Raw genomic sequence first — 26,876 nt, 5'->3', positions numbered from 1 at the left:
GAAAACACCACCTGAGCTCCCAGACCCCTAAGCCCCGCTCCCAACTCCCTGTAGCGCCTCATGACTGGCTGGGGGTGCTCCGAGCCATGTCATTGGTGCCCACATGAATAGGTCATTCCCCAGGATTAGAAACCTCCATCATCCCCATAGTGCCTACTCTTGACCTTCAGATTATTCTGGAGCAGTATGTCTCTGGATGGGCAATGTTGTTCCTTTGGCTCCATGCAGCGACTGCCAGCTCTGCTCTCAGGCCTAGTCTTATACCCAGGCTCCCAGTTTCTCCATCAATCAGATGGCCTCCTGACTACCATGTGACCACCTGACTGGGTCTGCTCCCACCTGCAGGCTGCTTGCCACCTGCTCAAACCCCTTAAAGTGGCAGGCACAACCTGTTCTCTGCAACATGCATGAAAATTAGATTTATTTTTCCCACTGTGGTTTTGTACTCAGATTGGATCTAAGACTTCAGATCCCAAATTTAGGAACTGTTAGAGTTCACATTTTAATTTGGGGCCTACCATTATTTTTATTTGCTATATGCAGTCATGTCTTCCCAGTATTCATTTATGAGTTCAAAACTAAAATTATAATTTTGTCCTGTGTAAATTATTTATCCTCTTGTTTTTTTGGAATGTGAGTAGAGAAACAATTGAGGTCTCTGCATTCAGGTGTTCACGGGAGTCAGGAATTCAAGACATTGTATCATCAAAAAGCCTTTTATCATCCCTCTCACAACTGTCATCTTATCAGAACTGGTAAAGACCAAGTCCTCTCTCTTCTGTCAGTGTCACAGATTTTAAACTCAGAAAGCTTAAAATTATTGTGCCTGTCTTTCCATATTACACATTTGAATCAGTTATTCTTCTATTGAGCCCTCTGTTGGATAAAATGTGCTTTCCAAAAAGGATTTGAAGACATCTAGAAATGAAGGATCTACCACTATTCTGGTACTTTTTGCAAGTGATTAAGCACCCTCACTGTTAAATTTGTATCCTCATTTCTAGTTTCAGTTCTCCCAGCTTCAGACTGCAGCATTACTTCTTGGTTAAGTCCTTTTCCCATAGGTTGCAGGGAATTTAACTACCCATACAATACAAGCCATAATAATAGCACCTTGCTATCTTTTTAATAAATAGCTGAACAGGCTATTTGATTTCTAGCATCTTTGTTACCATTTCCTTATTTTGAAATCCAGGATAGTCTTCAAGGAAGGTTTCAACAGTAGGGCTGTGCAACACTTTGACTTAATATTCGATTCGACAAATATTCAACATATTCAACCTTGAAAAGTGAAAGTCGAATCGAATAGTAGCTGGTCGAATAGCTGTCGAATTGAATACTGGAAGTCGAATATTAACAGCATGGGCTGAATATTCAACTTGCCTATACTGGATTCCCTGTGGGGGGGAAAAAAAAAGGAAAGTAAGGGGAAGAAGTGCTTTCATGACTGACATGTGTGACTGGCCAGTGACCTGTCAGCATTCTCTGAGGGCCAGAGAAAATGCATAAAAGGCAGCAGTTTTTCAGCTCCCTGCTTTCTGCCTTGGGGTCAGTTTCTGAGCTGCTGGTGTTCTCCAGCACCTCTGCGTCAGACCACGACGGCTGGAAGCCTTGATCTTCAACAGATTCCCTACTTGCAACACTAGCAACCGGGATTTCTGAGAACTTGGTGCTTTTATTTTATAACTACTTTTCATATTAGTTTACGCTTATATTGGATAGGGTTAATAGTAGCCTAGGATCTAGTCTATATATAGGAATTTAGTTTATATATATATATATATATTTTTTTTTATACAACATTTATTCTTTCCAACACACCAACGCTTCTCAATATACTATCTACACACACAAAGACATTTACATAACATCCAGAAATCTGGACCCACCAGACCTCAGGATCAGGCAGACAGCCCTCACACTATGGTGTCTGCCTATCTTGCCGAGCCTGTGGAGCCCCTGGACTGCGACCCCTTGGCCTAGTGGGCAACCCGCAGCCTGATGTGGCCGGCTCTGGCTACAGTTGCCTGGGAATACCTGTCCTGTCCACCAACCAGTGTGCAAGCGAGAGGGTGTTCAGCATTGCTGGGGATGTTGTGACACTCCACCGCACCTGCTTGGGTCCTACGTTGGTGGAGCAGCTGGTGTTCCTGAAGGTGAACCTCCCACTGCCAGGGGTCCCCAAGTGCCAGGTGCAGACGGAGCGAATGCCGCCCTCCTCGCTCCATCTGTATCACAAGTTTTGTCTGTCAGCAGCCTAAGGTGCAGTTTCCCCCAAACCCCTGTACCTATCACTGTGAAAGTTGGCAGGCTTTGTGGGCTCCTCAGGGGCTAGCAAGCCTGCAGTTTTGAGCTCCCTGTGGCTTTCCACGCAGAAGTCACAGGAGGTTCTCTCTCAAGGATTTGGGGTGCTTTCTCCAAACCCCCTGAACCTATCTTGCTGAAAATTGGCACGCATTGTGGGCTCCTCAGAAGCTACCATTCCTGCAGATTTGAGCTCCTGGTGGCTTTGCACATAGAAGTTACAGGCGGTTTGCTCTCTGGAATTTGGGGTGCAGTTTCTATGCACCCCCCAAACCGATCTTGTTGAAACTTGGCACGCTTTGTGGGATCCTCAGGAGCTACCACTCCTACAATTTTTATCAAGATCAGACAGGAAATGCCAAAGTTATAGCCTGCTTTGACCTTCCCCATTATAGCCCATGGGGAAGTCGAAGCAGCTCGAATATTCGACTGAACTTCGACCTCGAGTCGAAGCGGACCCACTTCGAGTCGAAGTGGACTGCAAATCAAAGCAGGACCCGGTTTAATAGTTGACATGGCAGTCAAATTGAATATTACCTGCTCTGCACAGCCCTATTAAACAGCCCTTTTTATCTGCACATATGACATTCTCTGTTACTTCTGAAGTGAACTGGAGTAGAAATGGTATTTGCCAAAGGCTCAACTTCAGCTCAAATAATACAGGCTCAAAGTAGCTAAAATGTAGCCACTTCATCTAGGAAAACAAATGAAAATAGCTTCTGCTGATCCTCTTGAGCCTGTGGAGCTATGCTTAAGAAAACAGGAATCCATTAGGGATATCCTACTGCATATGTTGAACCTCAGCTTGAAACCCATTAGTTAGAACTGCACTTTTAAAACATATTTTGAAATGTTCACCGTTATTCCTGTAGTACAATATTTTATTAACTAACATTGGAAATGTTTTTATTGTAATACAAAACATTTAATCTGAAATGATATGGGAGACAAATGTACATAAAATAAATATTATATTTAACTTCTATCTGCCCATTTGGTGAGTTAGTTTAATCAGTATAAGTTTAATCCTTAATAGTCAACTTGTTTAAATAGAGATATGTGTCAATGGCATCAGTTGCCCTTTTTAATGATGGTACTATCTTAATTATAGGCTTCATATTTCAGATAGGTGTATGTTGTACTGAAGTGGAATGTATTTTTCCATTGGCAGTAATACGCTTAATTCAATGTCATGTATCATAGCTAACCATAGAAAACACTAGGTGAATAGGCAAGTTCTTTGGGTTTTGTCAACTTCAAAGTAAAAACAAGCATTTCTAAGTATCTGTAACCAAAATTTAACTAGCAGAGTATGTTAATTATGAGGCTATAACCTAGCATTTGATGAACTTTTTTAGTTTTTCTTTTTATTCATCTTATTTTTCTGTCCTCTTTGCTCCCTCATTGATGCACCTGTTCTGGACTTTCTCCTGTATGCAGTTGTGGAGTCATTGGTGTGTCAGTAGATGTGAACAAAAGATGAACTTCCTTTCTTCCCAAACACGCCAAGTCTAAATGAGGCTGTTTTTTGTGTTGATCATATTCTAAACCCTATCATAACAACATGTTCTTGTGCTGAATTCATATGAGCACAAATACATTGATAGAGACTAAGACTGGGATGTAAAACGTCATATACAAATTATGTATAGTATAGCAGAAGTGTGTCTTGGCCTTGAGCATGCCCCACTTATCTACTTACTTCCACTCATCTGCCTCAAACCAGGAAATACACCAGGAAGATGCTCCAGAATATCTGCCTTTAAGCAGGTTTGAAACCTCAGTGTCTGACATGCTTGAAAGAGGCTGCTGGGGATGTCCGTGAAGTGTCTTCACCATCATATTTCTGGATTTGAAGCAAGTGGGAGGGGTGTTTGGGATCTCCACCACTTTCTGCTGCCATGGTACAAACATGTCCTTGGATATTGATTTCCTATTTAAAAAAGGGGGGGATTTGGGGGCATTTATACATGTGCTTGTGGGTGGGGGAGGCTCTTTAATTAGAGTGGCACCCTGGATGTCTAAATGAATTAGGTAGTTTTAAAAATCTCAGTGTTGTCCTATATGTGACCCACCCTGACCCCAGATGCAGACAGGTGAGCCTTTGAGATGCACTCCTGCGGTGTTATCACAAGATCCTTTCTGCCATTTGCTGCTTGATCACTGAGAATAGACAGAGATACTCCAAAGACATCTCCCTGACTTACGGCAACCCAGCTATACCTGTCTCACCTAGATCTTGCCAGCTCTTAGCAGAGGGGATTTAGCCAGCTAAAAGAATCAAACCCTTGTCTGGTCAGAAAAGATGGATTCCTGCTTCTGCAGAAGAGACCTGCCTGTGTGGTCAAATGCTTTAAAATCACAGTTAAAAGTTGAAAAGATTTATTATAAAAACAAGAGTAAATGCAAGGAATCAGTAACAAAGTAAGGTGTTTCCCTATGCCCAGAAAAGACAACAACTTGTTCTCCTAGCAAGGCTTAAGTATGGTTTCTTATCTGTCTATTTATATACATTATCCATTGGATTCTTATAGTTCATACAATCCATGTAAATTCCTGCCCCACAATGTATAGCTGTGCACCAGACTAGAAGTCTTTCCTACTCCAGTTATGACCCTGGAAATGTTTGCACTCTTTCAAACAGATCCTTAAGACAATGTCTTTCACTAGATTTCCTTGTGAAAAGAAACATCCTTCTTTGAATAACCTGTTTCCAGGTGATATTCATGCTAGGATCTCTCCTTTTTTAAATGTACATTCATCATTTTCTGGAAGGGCCTGGCTCATGTGCTTCAAACCATATGTCCACAAGTGTCTGTCTATCTCTCTGTTATATATACCCATGTCAGTTTCTAATTCTCAGAGATTACTTCTCTGCAACCATTTCTCCAAGGCACAAAAGAAACTCACTGTTTAGGGACTGACATTGGAAAACTATTATCATTATACAATCCTGACCCTATTATACATTTTATATCAAATACTCCAATGCGTATAAACATAAGGATGATATGGCTGAATGCAGTTTAATGCTACCCATTTATTGAGACTCCCACATAATATCAGTAACACAAAATCAAGAAAACATGGATGATATCCTATGAAAACCTGAACATGTTGTGGCATTTGTAACACTATTCTCCTCAGCAGGATTAGGACCAAAGTATTTTGCACTGTATATACAGCTACCCTTTTCAGGTTTATGTGAATCAGTAGGTGAAACAGATAAACACTATGATGTAGAATGCACTATCTTGAAATCATCCTTTGAATCACAAATGTAACTTTATTTTTTTTTGTGCTTTCAGTAAATATTCAATATAGATCCAAGAATAGGAAACATGTAAACTAAAATATATTTAGTTACTTGAAGATTATGCTTGTCTCTGAAAACAGAGCATGAAACATGCCAGCTCACATTTAGCATGTGCATCTCAGAGGTAGAGCTAAAGTATGACAAGTGTCGTTTTTGGTTACTGCACATGTAATGACTGCCTTAAAATGTATGTATCAAGAATTCATACTTTCTGTTTCAGCCCTGGGGGTCACATTTGTGCAGGTAAAGGGAATCCAAACACCCAGCTAGGTTGGGGGTAGGAGTGCAGAAATAATTCATATTCATAATTCTGAACAAAAAATTACAGCAAGAAAGTATAGAGCATTTCTGAATAATTTGAATAATTATTTTTTTAGCAAAATCTGAATAATTACATTTATTTAAATCAAATCCAAAGCAAGATTTCCCCCCCCCCCCACACACACACACACATACACTTCTCCCATTCAATGTGGGGGAAATGGCTTCTCATCTTAATTTGAGCACACGTCATGGTAGGGGGAGTAGTGGCTGCAGCACTGACTCCATCCCCAAACCCAGGGTCAGATCCACAGATGCTACACTCCCCACAACATACCCTGTGGCAGCTTATGCTCCCCTTGTGTACTACTGCCCCTGCCCCTGCATTGTTTCCCAGTGCCTGGTTGCTCTTGGGGACTGGATCCAGATGAGGCAGAGGTGATGGTGGTAGGCAGACCACTTGACTTGTGGGTGGGGGGGAGCAGCGACATCTTTCATGGGGTTCAGCCTCCTTTTGGCATCACATTCACAGCCTTGAGGTGCTCCTGGATCCTTTGCTGCACCTGGATCTTCAGCTGGAAGCTATGGCTAGGAATGCCTTTCACCAACTTTGTCTGGTAAGAAGACTGAGGCTCTTTGTTTCAGATTTGTATCTGGCCCCCATCATCTGTGCCTTTGTTAGTTTCAAGGGTAGATTACTGCAATGTGCTGTATGTAGGGGTACCCATAAAGACTGTCTGGAAGCTTCAGCTGGTGCAGTCTATTAAAGTCACTCAGGAACTGTAACAGTCTGCCTACAGAAAATGGCTGTGAAATGTCACTAAAAACTGTAGCTGTCTTGATCTCTCAGTTCCATATGATACAGTCTGGAGATAAGAACTCATCTTGAAGTTTTTGGACACTATGCCTTGTCTTAAAATTACGAATTTATTAAACAACATACTTAAGAAATATATGGTTCCTCATTTTTTCTGATAATATTGAGGAGACCACATAAATTGAACAATGGACTCCCACAAGGATCAGTCCTTACACCCCGATGTTTAATCTTTACATCCATGACCTCCCAGGCACCTCCTCTAGAAAATGCATATACGCTGATGAAATAGCTCTGGTTATACAACAATCTTGTTTCTCCAGAGCAGAAATTATACTTGCATCAGATCTGAATACTTTCAATACCTACTTCAAAAAATATTGTTTGCACCCAAACCCTGGGAAAATGGAAGCATCTGCATTTCACTTGAACAATAATCAAGCTAATTATCATCCCATTATTGTTTTTAGAAACCAGCTCCTACGTTATAATGGTACTTCTAAATATTTAGGAAACATCCTAAATATAACACTGTCTTATAAAAATTACTTAACTGTGACAGTAACTGAGTTAAAAACCTGTAATAATTTGCTCTAGAAACTCACTGGGACTTCTCAGGAAGCTGATACCGATGCAGTGAGAACATCAGCTTCAGAACTGGTCTACTCTTCGGCAGAATACTGTGTCCCAATCTGGTTAAACAGTGCTTATACTGATAAGGTTGATGTACTACTCAACCAAGCAATGTGAATTATTACAGAAACAAACTGATCCACCCCTCTCCAATGACTCCCTATTCTTAGTACATGCATCCTCCCTCATTAAGAAGAAAAAATGCCTTAACTAAATTATGGACTAAAAAAATAACCCACAGCTTCCTATACACAAAGATCTCTTAAACCCACCATGTCCAAGATTAAAAACTAGACATCCCGTTTGGAGAACAGCAATTCAACTTGAGCAAGACTCATTTAACATCCAAGAAGCCTGGACACAAAGGTGGCTCAATTCACCCTTTAATACAGAATTACTATTACAAATCCCACCATTAGACCAGCTGGCTTTCATTTCCCTAGACATCTTTGGTCTTCTCTAAACTGAATCGGGACAAGACACAGAAGATGTGGATTTATGTTACGTTGATAGGGATGAACTAACTCACCGAACTGCAACTGCGGTACCCCTTTTCAAACTTTGAACCACATCACCTCTGAATGCCCTCTCCATGCATGTAATGGAACACTATTGGATTTGCACAACACTACACCTGAGGCAATCGGATGACTACAGGTTTTGACATAAAATTGTGAATATGTTTTTCTTTGTTTTTTATGACCATTGTATAGACTAAGAACAAAAGAAAACAAAAAGCTGGTGCAAAATGTGGCAGCTGACTTTCAATGAGGATGGGTTGCCAGGAACCCATAACTCCAGTGGTTCATAATCTACATTGGCACCCAAAACTTTCTGGGTGCAATTCAGGGTTCTGGCTTCACCTATAAGGCTCTAATCCATCTCTTGTCCTATGTACCTAAGGAACTACCTTCTCCCTTATACCCCAGCTCAATCCCAGACATCAACCAAGAGCAACCTCTTGCAAAGCGACATCAATATACCATGCCTGGTTGGTGAAAACACACAGGGTGTCATTGATGGCCATTCTCCGGTGGTCATACACCTCAGCTTTGGAACTGCATCTGTCTTGAGGCCCAATGGAGGCCAAGTCTAATCCCCTTTGAGAAGCAATGTAAGACTTTCCTATTTGGACGGGCATTTAGCAAACAAAGCGAGGCTGAGATATTTTTTAGAAAGGGTCTCTGTGTTTATGTTGTTATTCTAGCTCCCTTTTAAGTTATTCTGTTCTCTTGTCACTGGCCTTTTTTATAAGTTATTCTGTCCTCTTATTGTAAATTACTCTGAGTCTTATTGTAAATTACTCTGAGTCTTTGTTGGGAAGGGTGGACTTAAATAAATAAATATAAAGTATTCCTCAGTATCTTTTTGCTTTCTCTTTGGATTTGACTGGAGAGAAAACTTGTTTAAAATTATGATAAAAACACACCTGAACAACTAGAAGGAAATGATTACAAATAAATTTTAAATAGTTCTCCTATAAAGTAAAAAATAATCTTCAAACTGCGAGCAGTATTAGGCATATAATCAAAATTCAAAATCTAACAAACTAATGTCTATACCTAATATTATAAGCCTTTCAATTATAAGGCTAATATTATAAGCCTTTCAATGAATATATCACTGTACAAAAAGCCTTTAATTGTTGTAATCCTGTTCAGCTAAATAAGGTAATATCTAGTTGGAGAAGAATTAGACTCCAGACATGAAAATCCACATGAGAAACTGCTTATTTCAGTTAATGGTTTCTTAAAATAATGAAGGATCATAGTTGGTAAAACACAACTGTTCTTTGACACAGTAGGTTGTGTACTGGTTAGGGCAAAATAAATGTCAGAAAATCTTGCTTTATTAATTGGCACTGCATAAGTTTTATGAACAGAAATACGTTTTCAGAATAGCTGCTAATTTTGATCACTTATGGGAGTCTGTCTTTGGTCCCTGTCTCAAACTTGACTTTTAGAAGTTTGAGCACCTATCACCCTATTTCCTTTTGCTGGAAATTCTGACTTGAATTCATTAATTCTGTCAGTCTTTTAGGGACCATCAAAAATAAAACCACTTCAAAAGGTAGGTCTTGTGGCAGTTTCCCTATTCGTAAAGTAAGTACTGCATCAGGCACTTCACTGTGTCATCATCTCTAATTAATCAATAGTTTAAATATTTTGAAATCCTTCAGTTAAAGGTGCTATATCTGTATCTATATCAGGAGTGAGGGCTAGAGATATTAATCACTGGCCCTACTCTCCATTCCTGTTACCCCTGGATTGTCCCTCCAGGCCTTGGTCTTAAGTGGTAGAATGGGGTGAATGGGCATGTACCTTGCTTCCATGGTTACTTGTGACAAGAGTTAGGTAGAGTCCCACTGGATGTCTTCATTGGGCTCCTCCCCTACACCCAACCCACACCTCTCCTGAAGCTTCAAGTGTCCTGCGTGCAGTTCCACCTGCCAATCTGGGTGTTCCACCTGTTCCCCATGACTCCCTTGGGTTGTTGCATGCTGTGTTTCCTTCAGCTGTTTCCTGTTCCCAGCCTGACCCAGCTGTCTTCCCAGTCTGCAACCCAGGGCAGGCAGACTGGCAGGACTTGACTCATATGCTGCATAGCCCAGTAAGTGTCTGAGCTCCTGCTACAATATCTATCTATATATGTCTTGAGAGGGAAAAAGAGAGAAATGCTGGCTAGATACAGACATTCAAAAAGCCTGAGGCAGAATCAATCTAAGGTATGGAGTTTTCTTAGGTTGACCATACACCCAGTTCTAGCTGGGACGGTTCTGAATTTCAAAGGCTGGTCTCAGTCAGCTGTTGGGTATTAGAATGGGCATCCCAAAAACACAGGGGTACAGAGTGCAGTCTGGGTGGGAGTGGAAGCAGCGCAAAGTGTCTTACAGGTGGACAGGCAGGCCGCCTATCCAGCATGCATCCCCACCCCCGCCAACTTGTGAAAGCATTCAGTGGGGAGGTAGGGGGCAGTGTCCCAGATCTCTCAGATGATGTCCCAGAATTCTGGGATTTCCATACGGTCAGCCTAGGTTTTCTGTAAGTGGTGTAATTTATATTGGTAGCAAAAAAACCACTTTTTCTCTATTTGGTGGGAGGTGCAAATCTTAGACCAAGTTCTACCATTGTTAAACTAGTCTATGTGTGCTGAACTTCTGTTCTATTATAGGTATAGACCAGTTTCTGATCACTTATACCTAGAGCCTGGTTTAAATTGTGGGCCCAGCTCATGGCGCAGTGGCTCCTTTAATCTTGGAGTTGTCCCTACATGTCCCCCACCACTGATTGGCAGAGGGGCCAATCCTGCCACTTGCTGCTTGCTCCTGATGGCTGGGAGGCAAAAACCACAGTTTTAAATATGCCGCAGTTTTTGCTTCCCATCCAGTCTGCAGTAGGAAGTAAATAGCCCAAACAGCACCAGCAAACGCTGCAGGCTAGAAGATTGTGGCTTCTGCAAATTTTTGCCCATTTCAGCATTTATGATTGACTAATTCTACTTTTGATGCTGAAAATAGAAATAAATGACTGGGGAAGGGTAGTTTCAGTAAAAGGCCTCTAACACAGAAATTGTAGAGTACAAGTAGAACCAGGTGCAAGATTCATTTGTTTGGTTGGGTCTTTTACCCAGTGGTGTTGTTATACCTTGCCTTGTATTTATGCATGAGAGGTTCTTTCTGAGGTAAGAAGGATGCTTGGAGGTTGAGTTGTTATATAATGGTGAAGTTTCATGACCTATTATGAAGGAGTTCTAACTCAGTCATCATAATGATCTCTTCAAAATCTTAAAATCTGTCAGTACAAATATTAATTAGTTCAATAGAATTTGAAGTATTATGGGGTGCATTTACACATAAAATTAAGGTGAAGCAATAAACTCTGGAGTTGTTTGAGCCAAAGTAAACTGCTCTTGGGCACAGTGTCTACACATGCACCTGGGACAGCAGCAATTTGAGTTTGGATGCAGCAGAGCTGAGATGGCAGGAGGTACAGGGAGTCATCCCTGGGCTCCAGGTGGCAGCATTGGGTGGTAGAGGAGTTGTCTGGGACATGCAGGTGCTAAAATACAGAAACATGTAACTAGGCAGTAGGTAGGAGTCTGGTCCTTGCCCAGTCACCATTTACAGGTGTGTTTTAGCACAGTAAATGACCCTGCCTTAAGGTAATACTGCCCCTGACAATATTATCTTAGAGTGGAGCTCATTGGTTTATCGTGCTGTAATACCGGTGCATGTGTAGAGGGAGCTTCCTGTGGAGCTAATTAGTCTACTCCACAGGAAAGCATATATGTAGATACACCACTGTCTCTCCAGCTTCTAGTGGTGCAAACTGGTAGTAATCCTGTTAAAGTCACTCAAGTTGTATCAGTGTTAAAACTGATACAAGAGGAAAATTACAGCCAAAATAAAATAAGGCAAGAAGGGTTTGCAGGATTGTTCACATTTGCTGGTGGGAATTTTTCATCTTCCTTGGAAGCACCAGACATTAACTGCCAGAGACACTGTATCTGATAGACCACTTGTGTGATTCATACAGGAAATCCTTTTATTTTTCCTATGAAACAAGCAGCATTTGGGGAATACTTGGTGCCTGATTTTTAAGATATTACATTTGCTATAACAGTTCTTCATTTTTATCATGTGTCGTAATTGCAAATGTCTCCTACAGCACAATCTGGGGGTTCTTTGACAGTAAATGCGACTGCTGTACCACAGGGTTACTTTACATGGCTTTTAAGTAGTTGTGCAGATACTGTTTTTAGTGTGATGGATGGCATTATTCATTCATGAATAAAGTTAGGTGATTTTTTTACATCTTATAATTTAAACAAGTGAACATATCATGTGGCTGTGGTAATCATCTCTTCTATTGATTGGTTTTGGGGGACTTCTTAGAGTCTTTTGATTACTTTCTAGTCCAGGCCTTTACACTGAGATGTGATTAGTTAAAATATTAGAAAGTATGCTGAAGTGTAAATTCATTCATCTGGCCTTGATGCTTCTTTCTGGTAGCGTAAGACTTAGTCCCTTGAAATGTGACTGTATGTTTTAAGATGCCATTTTTTTTTAAAGACTGGAAAAGGATGAATAACCATTTGTAAGAACTTTACTGAAACTGATAGTTTCCACACTATTCTAATGGCTGCAAATCCTAGTTCATTTAATACCAAAATGGTAATGGTGCTTTCCTTTTCAAATATTCTATTTACCACTCTTTTCTAGGTCTAAATAAAATCTGTTTTATTCCGGGGATGGTTGGACCAATCTTGGAGATGACTCTTATTCCAGAAGTTGAGCTACGAAAAGCCACAATCCCAATATTCTTTGATATGATGCTGTGTGAATATGAAAAGACAGGAGAATTCAGAAAGGTAACACAACAAATGTTATGCATCTTTTTAGTAGCTATGTTATTCTTATGACTATAATTAAATCTAAGTGTATGTTTCAAAAAGTTATCTGTGAACATTCATTAATATTTATTTAACTGCAAAATATCTTTTTTGTAATTATTTGTACAGTGAGTTTTCAGAACCCTAGGAAATCTTGTGTAATTTTGTGGAGGTTCACCCGAAGTGACTTAGTTTATCTCTTTTCATATTAATAAAAAAGTTAAATCATTCAAGGAATAGACAGAAACAATACCAAGAGATTTAAAAGACAGTAAATCATGCAGCAGAAATAGCAAAGATAGAATATACAATGCCTGAGGTATCATTTCATAGTGAAAGGTTTGCATAGGATGAAATATTATTCAAGTTGGTCAGAAATCCCAAATTGTTTTGCCTGGTGGAAAAAATGGAGGGGAGAAATCCCTTAAAAAATTAACCAATAATTTGCTGTAAATGAAATAAGATAATGGTCAAAGTATACGTGCAAAAAACATGAAGAACTGACTTCTCAGTTCTTCAGTTGTTTTCCATTGTATAAAATTGAGAACAAAATGTATGAAGTTTAAGTTTTATCCATGGAAAATCTCTCTTCGAAATGAAGGGGGTTTTTTTCCAGTTTTTTCAGTTGAAAAAAGAAAAACAGTTATCAACATTGACTTTGACAAAACCAGTTTCCAACACAAAAATTCCAGTAAAAAGAATATAGACCTGTTGTAATTTATTTTTGTGAGATAGCAAACAAGCATGCTTCTCTCCAAGTTGAATGGAGTTGCAGATCCTCTGAGGGTGAAGTTAGCATTTAGAATTACCTTGGTAAACTGAATAAATGATTCAAGATTAATCAAATTAAATTCAGTAAGTATTAATATCAAGTCCTGCACTTGGGATGGAAAAATGACATGCCGAAATGCAGACTGAGGAATGAATGAAAAAGCTACAGTACTGGAGAAAAGGACCTAGGGGCTATAGTGGACCATAAACTAAATATGAGCCAGTAGTGTGCTCCTGTGGCCAAAAAAGGGGGGAACCCCCCCAAAAAATCCAAAACCCAATAGCCTACTAGGTTGTATTAACAGTAGTGTCACTTGCTAATAGTCATTTGGTAACTGTCTTCAAATGTATTAAGTGTGGTCATAAAGAGGAAGGGGAGACAGACTGTTCCTTTGGTTGTAGGCAACAGGACAAGGAGCAAGGGTATTAAATTTCAGCAGTGGACATTGAGGTTGGACATTAGGATGAACTTCTTTTCTAGGGGGGTAAGCACCAATCAGTGGAAAGGGCTACCTAAAAATGTAGAGTCTCCATCGTCGTAATTTCTGAAGAGCAGTTTGGGCAAACACTTGTCTAGGATGGTTTTGTCAGAGCTGATCCTGCCTTGAGCAGGGGATTTGACATTACCTCCTGAGATCCCTTCCAGCCCCTCTTTCTTATAATTCCAGAGGATAGGAAGCTGCACTGGGTTTCAGGATTAGAATCCAGATCTCTGAACACCACTCCATTGCGATGCTTGGCTGTCAACAAACGATTCCAAGGTGGAATTGGAAGTGCTGGACCAACAGGTTGAAAATCACATTATGGAATTCTTTCAAGGATGGCAATGGCTGTATGACCAGAGTTCAGTGAATATATAGTCAACAAGCTCGATTATCAGGTTCCCTGGTTAGTACTATAGAATGAAGAGAGGGATGACTCAGATATAGATTCATTGTTCCCTGGTGTTGCCATAGACCTTCTGTAGATCCATAGGCTAGTCACTTAATCTCTGTCCCTTGTTTTTCCTTCCTCCTGTCTTCCTTGTCTATTAGACTGTAATAGCCAGAATAGTGCCTTGCTCAATAGGTTTTGGTTTGTATATATATTACACATTTAAGTCCATATTTATGTTTCAATTCATATGGGACATTTTTTAAATACATCAACAAAACCTAGAAAAAACTGGCAGATGGGATTTCCATTTTGGCCAGTAGTTTAGCACAAAGCTTTTGGCCTAAATCCAAGATAAAAAACTACAGTTGCATCTGTATACCTGTTCTGTCTATATCCTACTAGTCCTATATTTGTTTTCTTAGGTATGTTTTCCTATTCTTGGCTTAACTTTATCCCTTGGGATAGATGCTTAAACCTACAAAAAACCTAAAAATATATCAATCAATCTAACTGATTAATGAGGGCAGTAGTTTATAAGCCTCAGAGATACCAGGTACTTGGATGACCCCTAAATTTATTAAATTCTTATGCAGATATAAATACATTTCAGGTGATTTTATATGGATGTATGTATAAAATGCCAAGGAAAAAGGAAAGCTTAAGAATAGTTTCTTAATAGTTTTTATTAGACAGTCATTATTATAATAATAATTTAACACTGTTGTGCTCCTTTGGATCTTAAATATTAGAACCACTTTTTTGAAAAAAGTTTCTTCTCTTAGCCTGTATAATTTAAATGGCATATTTTAAGAATATCATTTAAGAAATCACATTTGATTTTTTAGAAATTTAGAAAAAAAATGTGATAGAATAATTAGTATTTTCAACTCCTCACTTAGAAAAGTGAAAGAATCAACATTAATGGAAAATAAAATTAATCTATCACTATATTCAAGCAAGTAAGCTTTCACTTTGTTAATGGATCATTTAAAAATAGTACTTTGTGTAAAGCTAATTATTTTCCTTCAAAGGTCAAATATGACATTTTCAAAATCTCCTAAGTCTCATTAGGTCCATTTTCAGAAGTATGTTAGGACATGTGTGCTCTGTTCTATAGTGTTTGAGAGCACTGTTGGGAAGCAGTGTCTTTCCTACCCACTCCTACTCTGTATGGACCAAACCAAGAAATGAGGAAGTGAAGCCTCAGGGTGTCCCTACTACCACAGTCAAGCGCTCTGCTTCATATGTTTGTGAGCAAGGGTAACTTCATCACCCTGCTTCCAGGTTGGGCACGTACAGAATGTGAACAGGTAGGGTAAGCCATGCTGCTCAGAAGTTCCTGTGAGAGCTGTGGCTTGTAAGAACTGGTCAATCTTACTGGCACTTGCTAAAACTCGTTGGTTTTCATTCAAAGGTTTCATTTGTAAGTACAAAAATCACATTTGAAAATGGAGCTTTGGCTGCTTCACCTAAGTACTTCAAAGAACCCCCATTCAGTTAAGGATATAAAGACTAGCAAGGCTTTAAATGGTAGTATGATATAGGTATTTGTAGAATTATTTTCTTGCAATCTTTTGTAATCAGGATGTAAATTATGCACATGCATGGAGGTGATTTTATCTGTGCTATTGTTTGGAGTATCTACAGTCTATCTTTGTTTGAAAGATCAAACTCTATATTCTGGCAGAGCCTTCCACTGAAAAGAATATTATTAGAGAGACCCACTAGTATTTGCTATAACTGCTTGCTAAAGCCTTAGATTAAGAGATACAAAAATAGCTTTTAGTAAAAATGAATAAATAAAAGGAAACAGTGTAGTTCCTTGTTGAGTAAATAGAAACATAATTGAAATAAACATAGTTATAAGTTCATTTTAAAGATTTAACTTTGGTTTAGGAAAGATTAAAATTCAGGCTGTCAATTAATTGCAGTTAATGCATGGGATTAATGTGTTAATTGGTTCTTGCATTCATTTTTTTTAATGCATTAATCATGCATGTGGTTTTGGAGCCTGCTCCTGGGCTCTGCTCTGCTGCCTCCAGGCTATCCAGCAAGGCAGAGTTGTCAGTGTAGAGGACCACAGGGCAGCCTGGAAGTGGGCTCCGAGTGGCTGCAGCAGGACCTGGGGGGGGGCATGCACAGACACAGATACAGACACACATGAGCAGCCCTAGCCTGCATGCTTCATGCAGAGCAGCACTGCACTGGTAAATCTGCGAGGTAAGGGACGGGGGGGGGGACAGATCAAGGCCCCCACAGTAAGAGAGGGAGTGGGCCAGGGGCAGGGAAAGGTGCTGGGGTGAATACAGCCCTGGAGCCAGGGCAAATTATGGGACAAAGCTGTGGGAGGCTTGCTTAAGGGTATGTGCCCCCAGGGGAGGCAGGGCAGGCATGTATCCCCCTCCCCCCCACTTTGTGCATGGGATGGAGGTGGGCTGCAAGCTGGGGCATCCTGCTGCCTTTGCCCCAGGAGCTGCGTGATACCATGTTGTGCCTCCGGCTGCCGGGTGGGTATGGCAAGTGGCATGGCCAGAGTGTGGCTCCTAGGCCAAAGGCAGCAGGGCATAGAGGCCCAGCCTATAGCAGGCTGCCTGCCTCCACCCTGTGCACAAATCAGGGGGCACATGCCTCCCATGCCTCCCCCAGGGATGCATGTAGAAGCAAGGAGCCACACCCCCTGCCCCCCGCATCCCTGGATGAGCCACCTGCAATTCTGTCCTAGTACCTGACCTGGTCCCGGAGCCCCATTCACCCCACCCTCTGCCCTATTCCTTCCCTCACTGTGGGAGGCTTGATCTTCCCCCTGCCCCTTCCCTCTCATACCTCTTCTTTACACAAACTTACCTGCTGGGGTATGCATCTGTGTGTATGTGTGTGTCTCCCTCTCTCTGGCTGCCCCTCAATCCCAAGCCACAGACCCCTCAGCCCTGCTGCTGCCCCTCATTCCTGACCCACTGTACCCTATATTCTGTACCCCAATTCCCCCCACCCCCCCGCACATCCACTCCCAACCATACAAAGTACCTGCATAATTTTGAGGTTTTAGCTGTGCAATTAAAATCGTGATTAATTATGACTAATTTTTTTAATTGCACAACTAATCACAATCATTTTTTAAAATCATTTGACAGCCCTAATTAAAACACACATAATAATAGTAGTAGTACGCTCAGTCCTTGAGATCCTATTATGCCCAAGGATTTGTGTAGATGTGTGCAACTGCCTCATTAGCAAAAACAAGGAACACTTCACCTATGGAAAATGTAGCATGGCACTTCAAAACAGAGTGGAGGAAAAGCACGGATGTTTGCTAAACTGAAGTCTGTCACATGTAGGCATGGTTCCATTGAAGAAGGAGAGACCAAGGCTGAATATGACAACTGAAGTTCAATATTAAATATGTCTCTTGTAATTATTTGCCAACATCTTTTATTTCAGTTCAGCAATACACTGTTTTAGCAGCTGCTGATAACCGAAGGAAACAGTTTATTCAAGTTGGTTCTTGTCCTGGTCAAGCAGAAACAAAATTATTGGATACTTTAAAGAAGTAACCCATTTCCTACCAGTTGCTAGATGCTTATTAGGGAGAATTTAATTGACTGACACTTTTGCTTTAGGTAGTAGGTGATCTTACACTACACTCACTGTTCTGCATATTATTGTAGCAGTATCAAACTAAGAAACTTTTATAGTCTACAGGAAGCAGGTTTACAAGATGAGTCAAAAGGACTGATCTGTTTTAATACTTGTATACTTTTTAATATTGAAACTATTCTCTGTCTTTCTGACACTGTAATTGTGTACATCTGTGACTCTCAAGATTCACTACAAGACTATCTGATGGGAAAATTATTTTCTACTCCAGTCCACTCAATATCTCTTGTACATGTTGCAGAAGACAGCTGGTTTGGTCATAATTCATGATTCAAAATTGCTTTATTCTCTTATATTAGCGTAGGGGCTATTGTTCCATTGCCAATACTAACTTTAGAGTTATCAGTATTCAAATTACTGTGAGTTGTGCTGGGAAAAAGACTACCAAAAACCAACAGTGAATGTAGGCATAGAAGAGGCTTGTCAGTGAGGCCCTAAGCAACCATGACCCCAGGGAGAGGGGAGTTCAGGAAGAGTGGCTGCTCCTCAAGGGAGCGATCCTCAATGCACAAGCTAAGTCTATTCCATCTCGGAGGAAAGGCAGCAATAGGGCACAGCAGCCCCCCTGGCTCTCCAGGGACCTAGCGGACCTCCTGAGGCTAAAAAGAAAGGCCTACAAAGGATGGGCGATGGGATTCACTTCCAAGGAGGAATATTCTGCACTAGTCCAGTCCTGCCTATTTGCATTATGAAATACTTTCAAGTTTGAAATACTTTATGATTTCTTAAGTAGAATATATGAAAACTTTTAATCTACAGCAACATAAGAGCAATTACATAGATCAGCGCGTGCATACTCTCTCTCTCTCTCTCTCTCCCCTCCCTGACCCTAGGGTACAAGCATGGCCCCATGCTCCCATGGCAATGCAGCCACATGGTGCTGGGGTAGCCCAAAAGCTGCAGCAAGCAGAGACTTCCAGTTCAGGGGGAGGGGCGTGGAAAGGAGCTGGGGGGCAGTGGGGGAAGCTTGCACACGGCTGCTGCTACTGCCTCCATTAAGCACTCTGTGCTGCTGCTCTGGATGTGGCTGGTGCTCCAGGACTGGCCACTGCTACACCCTCCCACCCCTCACCCTTCTCCAGCTCCCTGACTGGCTGCAGTGCCAGTTTCAAAAAAAGATCATTTTAAAATTTCTGGCACATGCTCAGTCCCAAGCCTGCCGGCTTTGTGAGGTTTTACTGTATTGCTTTTTTTGTATTTAGAGGCCCTCATAATGTGAAGTTCTAAGCTGTAGTTTACTTAGCTTGTAGGGCTGTGCAAAGCTTCGGTTGCTGATTCAATTCGTCAGAGATTTGGCCCAATTAGGTGGCTGAATCTCTGAATCCAAACTGAATCAGAGGACCCTCTAATCTCTCCGAATCGAATCATAACCCTCCAAATTGATTCAAAGAGATTTGGAAAGATTTGGAGATTCAGACATAGACACAGCTTTAAATGTTTTTTCTACGTACCTCTAGGTAGCAGGCAGCTAGTGAATACTGCAATGCTGGGGCACATGGAGCATCCCACAGGTGTGCGGAGGGCTCCCCAGCGCTCTTGGTGTTCTGGGGAGACCTCTGAGCCCCCACGGCTTAGAGACTGGTGCCTCCTGGGTCTGGGGGGGCACTCAGGGTCCCCCTGCAGCCGATCACTGGGCGAGGAGGGACTGGGATGCCCCCCCAGCATGCTTCCCAGCAGACCCGGAAGTGTACCAGAAGTACTTCCACTTCCAGGTTTGCTGCTGAGCATATTGCTGAGCACATGGAGGCCCCCCCGCCCCTTGTTCCTGTGGGATACTCCATGTACCCCAGCACTGCAGTGTTCACAAGCTGTGCTGGTACCTCAAGGTATGTAGAAAAATCTTTTAAAGCTGCATCTTTGTCTGAATTGCTAATTCTCCCAATCAGCATTGAATCTTCAGATTTGGATTTGGCGGAATCAAATCAGGGACAGTGATCCGAATCAATGGATCAAATCACTGCCCCTGATTTGGGCTGAATCCAAATCCAAATCAAATAGTGCCCACTTCATGCACACCCGTTAGCTTGTGCCTAAATCCAACATTGATGTCATGAGTCAAATAGATACAGCAGTTGGGCTTTCAGAGAAAGAAAATAAGCTGTTTCTAATAGCAAAGCCTACTCCCTACTCTCTCTTTTCTCCTGCAGGTTTCCCATGCTAAAATATGATATCATTGTCTTGGATAGAATGTGCATCTGAGAGCTGAATTTCTGATAATGCAGCAATGTCAATTCTGAATCTAAGCAATTCATAGTTTAGTAGTGCCATTTCCTGAAAATCAGAGATTGAATTGAACCTGGGGTCAGAGTCCAAACATTCTAGCATGTGAGTCGCTTCATTATTTTGGCTAGTATAAATCACACCAAGACCTTCTGTTCATATGCCTAGGCAAGAGTGTGGAGGAGTGGAGGCTGCCTTAGACCTATCACCCCCACTTTTGACCATTGAGACAGAATCCAAAGGCCAGACTAAGTTGAAATGTTCAGTGACTCGATGGTTGTAGCTTCTGCCAAAGAGCAACAGATAAAAGCTGTTTTTGACTGCCTGATGCCTCAGTGGGGCCGTGTTTCTATCAGAGTGATGTCTCTCAGCCTTTTTCCAACCAAGGATTACCCACAAGGCAGTGGAGGCTAGGGTTTTGAGGCACCATAAATTCACCTTATTCTGGAGGTTGCAATATTGTGATATTTATAGGAGCTACCCTGCCCCACCACATTGCCACACTCCTTCCAGTTGGATGCAGTTTATGGTCAGATCCAGGACCAAACTTAATTTAACCTCTCCCTAACCTCATCAAATGTCTGTATGTACACACTGAATGCATCATTATCAATATAGATCTATTCCTTAAATTAAGACTATCAATTTGGAAACTTTAATGAGAGAAGTGTGCCTCAGAATGTGGCATACTGGCCTTATTTAATGTTCTGGATCCCAGGTATTCTTCTAACATTATTTAGGAGTCTGCTGGTACTGAGAGAGCTCTTCAGGAAAGGAAATCTGAGAACTTTGTCTGATTTTCTTTTTTAAAATTTATTTATTTTTTGTTTCTGAGTCTCTGACAAGGTCTGATGCATTCTCTCTGATAACACGATACAATGGAAAACATGATATAATGGAAAAGAAAATATACAGAGTAATATCTCCTTACAGAATGTTGATTTGTCTGGAAAACTGCTAGCTTTCAACCCCCATCCCACTACAAAATGATCCAAAGCAGCAGTATAGGTATACATTCCCTATTGTCCAAAGACAAAAACCTATTTTTGTGTCATGTAGAAGATCTGAGTTTGGCACCTTCACCCCAGGGCACTAAAATTTGCAGATTCCCCATGTATTGAACACCTCATATAAACCAGCGGAATCAATTGCCTCTGATGAAAGAAGCTTTCATTATTCTGTCACTGCAGCAAAATGCCTATACCCAGATCAAGCAGGACCCTAAAGCATGTACTTAACGGTGAAGGGAATGGGATTATTCATTTGCTAAAAATTGTGTGTGGTATTAAATGTTTTGCTGGATTGGGGCCAAAGTCTATAATGTGCTTTGAGCATAGCATATGCATACATATATAAAACAACTGTATTTGTCCCAGTTTTCCTAATAACTGTTTTACACCTGAGTAACCTACTATTACATACACAATGAGTTTTTAGGCTTTCCAGGTTATACACATTTTTACATAAAGTAATAACTAACTTGTGAAACGTCTTGCCCGGAGATTTTATTGAGGTATACGCTTTTAGAATAATTAAAAAGATGAGCAGATTTGAACTAACAAAAACACTCCAGTTATTTTAGATAGGATTAAAAATGTTACACGAAATATATATCTTGCACCTTCTGGCCAAATAAAGACTATATACATAGCCATATCAACATTTTTTTATTTTAACTAATTAGATAACACAATGATTGGATTAAGTTAGAAGAATTAGACATTCACTATGGTATACTTCCCCTCATAGTGCATAGGAAAAATGGTCTGGAGGTCTAAAAAAAGCACCACAGTATTTTGGCTAAAACAAGAAAACAAGACTACAACTATGTATCTTAGGAGCCTTCATTTTCTGCCCAAATGCAGCAATTGTATTAAAAATTATAGTGTGTTCATTTTTCTTCTGTAGTTTTAATTGGATATTGCCTTGTCTGCTTTGGATGAGGTGGCAGGGACTGGTATACTTCTGATTGTATCAACAGAAAGACTGCTGTTTTATATCCTAGAAGTTTTTACTTGTCTATTTGTGTCAGCTGATCTCTGTACCTTTAAGCCATAGCTATTTATCATTGTATTCTTCTGTAGTAAGTATTTATTTAGAGACATGTTGTGTTGAGAATCAAAAATCAGCTGCTGAATATATATAGTAATGCATTTTTGGGTACATAGAGATAAAAGAAACCAAATGTATTTCAAAATTCTCTACTCCCAGAATGTAATGTAATTTGCATAATATACTGCACAGCTCTTACCAAACTAATTATTAATTATAAAATCTTAAGACTTTAAACATGGCAACTTGACTTAACTGTTCCAAAATGACAAAGCAATTTCCCTTACACAAAGCATGTTAAGAATGTTTAAATAACAAATTAACCCAGTATTCATTTTGCAATACTATGCTGTCATTTCAAGAGACATCTGAACTTTAATTAAGGACAGATCCTACAAAACACTAAGCTCAAATATCATAAAACCCCCTTCCTTTTCCTGAATCAGTAAGTTCTAAAGGCTGCTTGCTTTTCCAGTAAGATATTCTTGACCTTGAAATGCTCCAGAGATTTTGAAAAGAGCCTATAGCATTTAAGGGTTCAGCTCTTGGAATTGCTAGGCTGGTTGAATGTTCCTAACCCGACAGTTTTACATGAAGATAATATTTCACAGCTAGCTGCTCACTTCACTTATTTGGTCAATTAAAATCATGCCTGTATTATCTTATTAATATTCTGTGTTGCTTTTTTTCCCCCCTCTTAATTATGTACTGATACCTATTTGAATCCATAGTTAAGTCAGGGGAGATTGTAAAAGCGGTTATTACAGAAGCCAACAGGAAAGGAGACGATCATAAAAGACCACACTTACTGAGTTTCAGTGTGCTTAAGGAAAAATAGCAAGGGAGAAGTTACATATCTGCCTCTGTCCAAGATGGACTGGGGACTTTTTCACAAGGGTTGCACCTGGGATCAAAGGCAACCCTAAACCTCCAAATCATGGAAAATGAAAGTGATTTAAATAAGATGCAGGAAGCTACCCAGGGTGTGCGCATGCAGAGAGGCCAAGGGACTGGGCAGAATTGCACAAACATAGAGGATGTGGGCTATAAGCAGTACATGTTGCTCCCAACTTGGAAATAGGAAATAAACTAGACCTTTCTAACAAACAGCCAAAGCTTGGCTAAGGGAATAAGCCTGTTGTACATTTATGATGTGAAATTTGTTTTGTAGAGAGGTGTTTCTGGATCACTGTAAACATGCTACCACACACACAGCACTGAAATAAAGATCTGTAAAGGTCAAACCCCAGCTGGTACATAGTATGAAAGAAGGTGATTTGTAGAAATCCCCACCAAGAGAGGCAAAATCCTGATATCCTGGGCATAGTGGGGAGCAGGGCTTCAATGAGAGTCTGAGAAGCAGCAGTGGTGCAGTTACCCACAAGCTATGGCAGTTTGAGGTAGATGGATGCCTACAAGCAAAGCTAATGAACCCACCCATAGTGCTCCACTACTTGTGGTTTAGGAAGGAGTGTGTGCAAAACAGTGTCACAACTCAGGACAGCACTGCCTGGCCTGATAAACTAATGGGATGGATATTCCAACAATTACAACTTAATTTTTTTTTTTAAGATTAAAGGACAACATGTTTGACTACAACAACTGTTCCTTCTATTCCTATATACATTGTAAATTTATTTAATGTTTCATGTTTCACTGTTTGCTAGTAGATGTATGTACCAATTGTATGAAGATATTGTATTCATTCACAATTCATCTGGGAGAAAATGACTCCATTTTACTTCAAAATTCTCTCTCTCCAACTAGAACTGTTTTATGAAAACCTATAATGCAGCTATTGCAAAGGTATCCTTTGGGGCATCCTATCAGTAAGTATGAGGGAAAAGTTATTTGAAGATAGTCTGAAGTGTGTGTTCTTTACCTTGAATGCATTCATCCACTTAACCCTGAAGGCTTTTCAGTTTCTATTTCCTGAATTTTCTTGATAGTGTTGAGGTGATATTGCATTTGCTTGTTATATATTTATTATGCATTATTAAGTCTTCTGATTTTTTTTTCTCTTAACAGTTTGAAAATGAAATCATTTTAAAATTGGACCATGAGGTGGAAGGAGGCCGTGGAGATGAGCAGTACATGCAGTTGTTTGAGTCAATGTAAGTAGTGCAATCATGCTGAACTAGGAAATGACACACTTTTTAAGCTCTCTTTCTGTCCCCTAGAAACAGGCAACTTCATTTAAAAATAAATTTATTACACAGAATTTAATCAGCCTCCATTGAGATTGCAACAAAGTCCGGTTGTTTTAGTATAACCTACGTGCGTTTGCTTTTTAATTGATTTTCAGTATGTTTTGCAACAGTTTAATTTTTAAGAAAACATGAAACGCTTCACTAAGCAAGGTAATGTTTCCTAGTTAATCCACATTGGTTTTGATAACTTTTCCCACTAAGAATATTCAGAAACCTAGTAGGATATTTTCAGTGTTATTTGAATTATCCTTCCTGTACTTATTTCAGACTTTACATTGGACACTGTTTATTGAATGGGCACTATTCATGCATGGCAAGAATAGGGAGTCTCAGGCTGTCTTATGCTTCCCAGTATTCAGGCTCGCACTGAAGAAGTAGATTAAGTATTTCTGACCTCAGCTATATAATGACAATGTCTTGTCAATTTAATAAATAAAGTTAAACAACTCCCCATGCTTGAAAAGTCCTGTTTCTTTTACTGTTGGCCTTTCATCCAGACTTAGTGGGATTTGTGTATGTCAGCATTGCTTCTGCAACCCTTGTGAGAGCACTGCTAAGAAAAACACCCTGCCCTCTTACTACCCTGCCAAACCTAGAAAATGCTCTGCAGGTGTCTCCTACTACTACTCTCAAGTACACTGGAAACAGAGATCTTGACAGAAGCCAGCATTGCTGTCTGTTTTCTAGGTTTAGTACAATAGACTGGGAATAAAAATAGAAATGGGTAGGATAGCTTTTCACTGCCGCGCTTGGGAATGTCACTAAAGCAGTATAAAATATCGTTATCCAGGTTTGGGATAGGTATGAACTTATCTTTGCAGCTTCTCATATACTGTTTGAAACCTAGGTAGGATTTGTAACAATTACTTAAACACCCTCTTACTGCATTGCTATGCTATTTGCTGTTTACAAGCCATGTTAAAGGTCCAACTGTTAAAAGAAGCTCTTTGTCTGCATTTCATATTTAATGTATCCTCCTGCAACTTCATGAACATTTTCAGTACCCTAATGTATACTTTTTGGAACGCTTTCCTTAGAATTATATGTCAGCAGCCGTTCAACCTGTAGAACAGTTCCCTATCCATGTGATCATATGTTGTCTAAGACCTTTGCCTCCTATATTGTCTTTATATAGCATTCTGAGAAGCACATACTTGTAACGAACTACTAGATCTTACATATTTTTGGATAGATATCTCTGTTTTCAGATCTTCCATTAGAACAGATACCTCTACTTCTCTTTAATTCAGTTGAATTCTGATATGTATCTTAACTAAGCCTACTGGGCCCAGATTTCAATATATTTTAATTCTCAAGTGAGAAACAGTAGTAACTTAGTAATTCACCATGTGATTTTTCAAATATTCAAGATCCATGAGTAACATCTGTAACAAATAGTTATTAAACACTGACACAGTATTAGACTGTGGGTTATGGGCAAAATCTATTTACACTTTGCACATGAGATTTAGGACATGGATAGATGTTCATTTCTACTAATAAGAATTTTAGAGAAATTCAGTAGAAAAATAGGCCGGGAGTTGTAGTGAACGTGCACTCCAGCCCCTGACTGTAGAGCTACAAAGGAGAGCTCTCCAACCAGGGGGTACTAGAGGGCTATTTCCTGGCCCACCCTTAGGGGATCCCATTACTTGATAACCTGTATTCTCCTCTACCTGGAAAGGGGGAAGTCTGTCAAGATGCAGTACCCCCACTCCCTCCCCCTCCTGATTTTAAGTCACTTTTAAATCACAGATGGACTGCACACAGGTGATGAGGAACTGAGACTGGGGAGAGCCTCCCTAGTCATGGATGATCTAGGACAGGCGTCAGCAACCCCCAGCACTTGTGCTGAATGTGGCATGCGAGGCCATTTTTCTTGGCACACTGCAGCCAGCCCCAGCTCTGGGTAGCTGCTGCTAGCAGTGGAGCCCGGGCTGCTCCCAGCAGGGCTTGCAGCATCCTAGCTGCCTGCTAGAAGCAGCCCGGGTTCCTGGCTGGCAGCAGCTCCTCAGAGCTGGGGCCGGCTGCAGCCAGAAGGCTCCAAACAGCTGTCCCGGGCTCCGGCATCAGCTCCGCACCAGTGCATGTAGACGCACCTCAACATGGGCGGTTGGGGAGGGGCCTGGGGCAGTGCAGCCCTGGTCTCTCCCCTGCTCCCAGCACAGAGGTGATGAGCCCTGCACAACTATTTGTAGCCAGCCCGGGCTCTGGGCAGCTGCAGCAAGCAGTCGGTGGGCTGCAAAAAGTTGCACCAGGCTCTACAGCTCCGGCATCAGCTCCATGCTGGCGGTGACTGCACAGGCACCTCAGGGTGGGCTGTGCTGCCCTGCTGTCTTGCTCTGAGGTGCCCATGCAGTTGCTGCCAGTA

At 40.8% G+C, this 26,876-nt stretch overlaps 1 protein-coding gene across 1 annotated transcript in view; it reads left to right on the top strand.

Moving 5' to 3' along the window:
- DOCK2 (dedicator of cytokinesis 2) overlaps positions 1–26,876 on the top strand; it is a 519,632-nt gene that overhangs the window by 410,255 nt on the left and 82,501 nt on the right. The window contains exons 36-37 of the mRNA XM_019534715.1: positions 12,553–12,701; positions 24,324–24,409. Coding sequence (XP_019390260.1) covers positions 12,553–12,701; positions 24,324–24,409 — 235 coding nt within the window. The remainder of the gene's footprint in view (positions 1–12,552; positions 12,702–24,323; positions 24,410–26,876) is intronic.

The sequence above is a fragment of the Crocodylus porosus genome, unplaced genomic scaffold, assembly GCF_001723895.1.
Source record: "Crocodylus porosus isolate Cpor-Errol unplaced genomic scaffold, CroPor_comp1, whole genome shotgun sequence".
Taxonomy (NCBI): domain Eukaryota; kingdom Metazoa; phylum Chordata; order Crocodylia; family Crocodylidae; genus Crocodylus; species Crocodylus porosus.
Note: the sequence above shows the minus strand (reverse complement) of the source record. Positions and strands in the feature narration are given on the sequence as shown.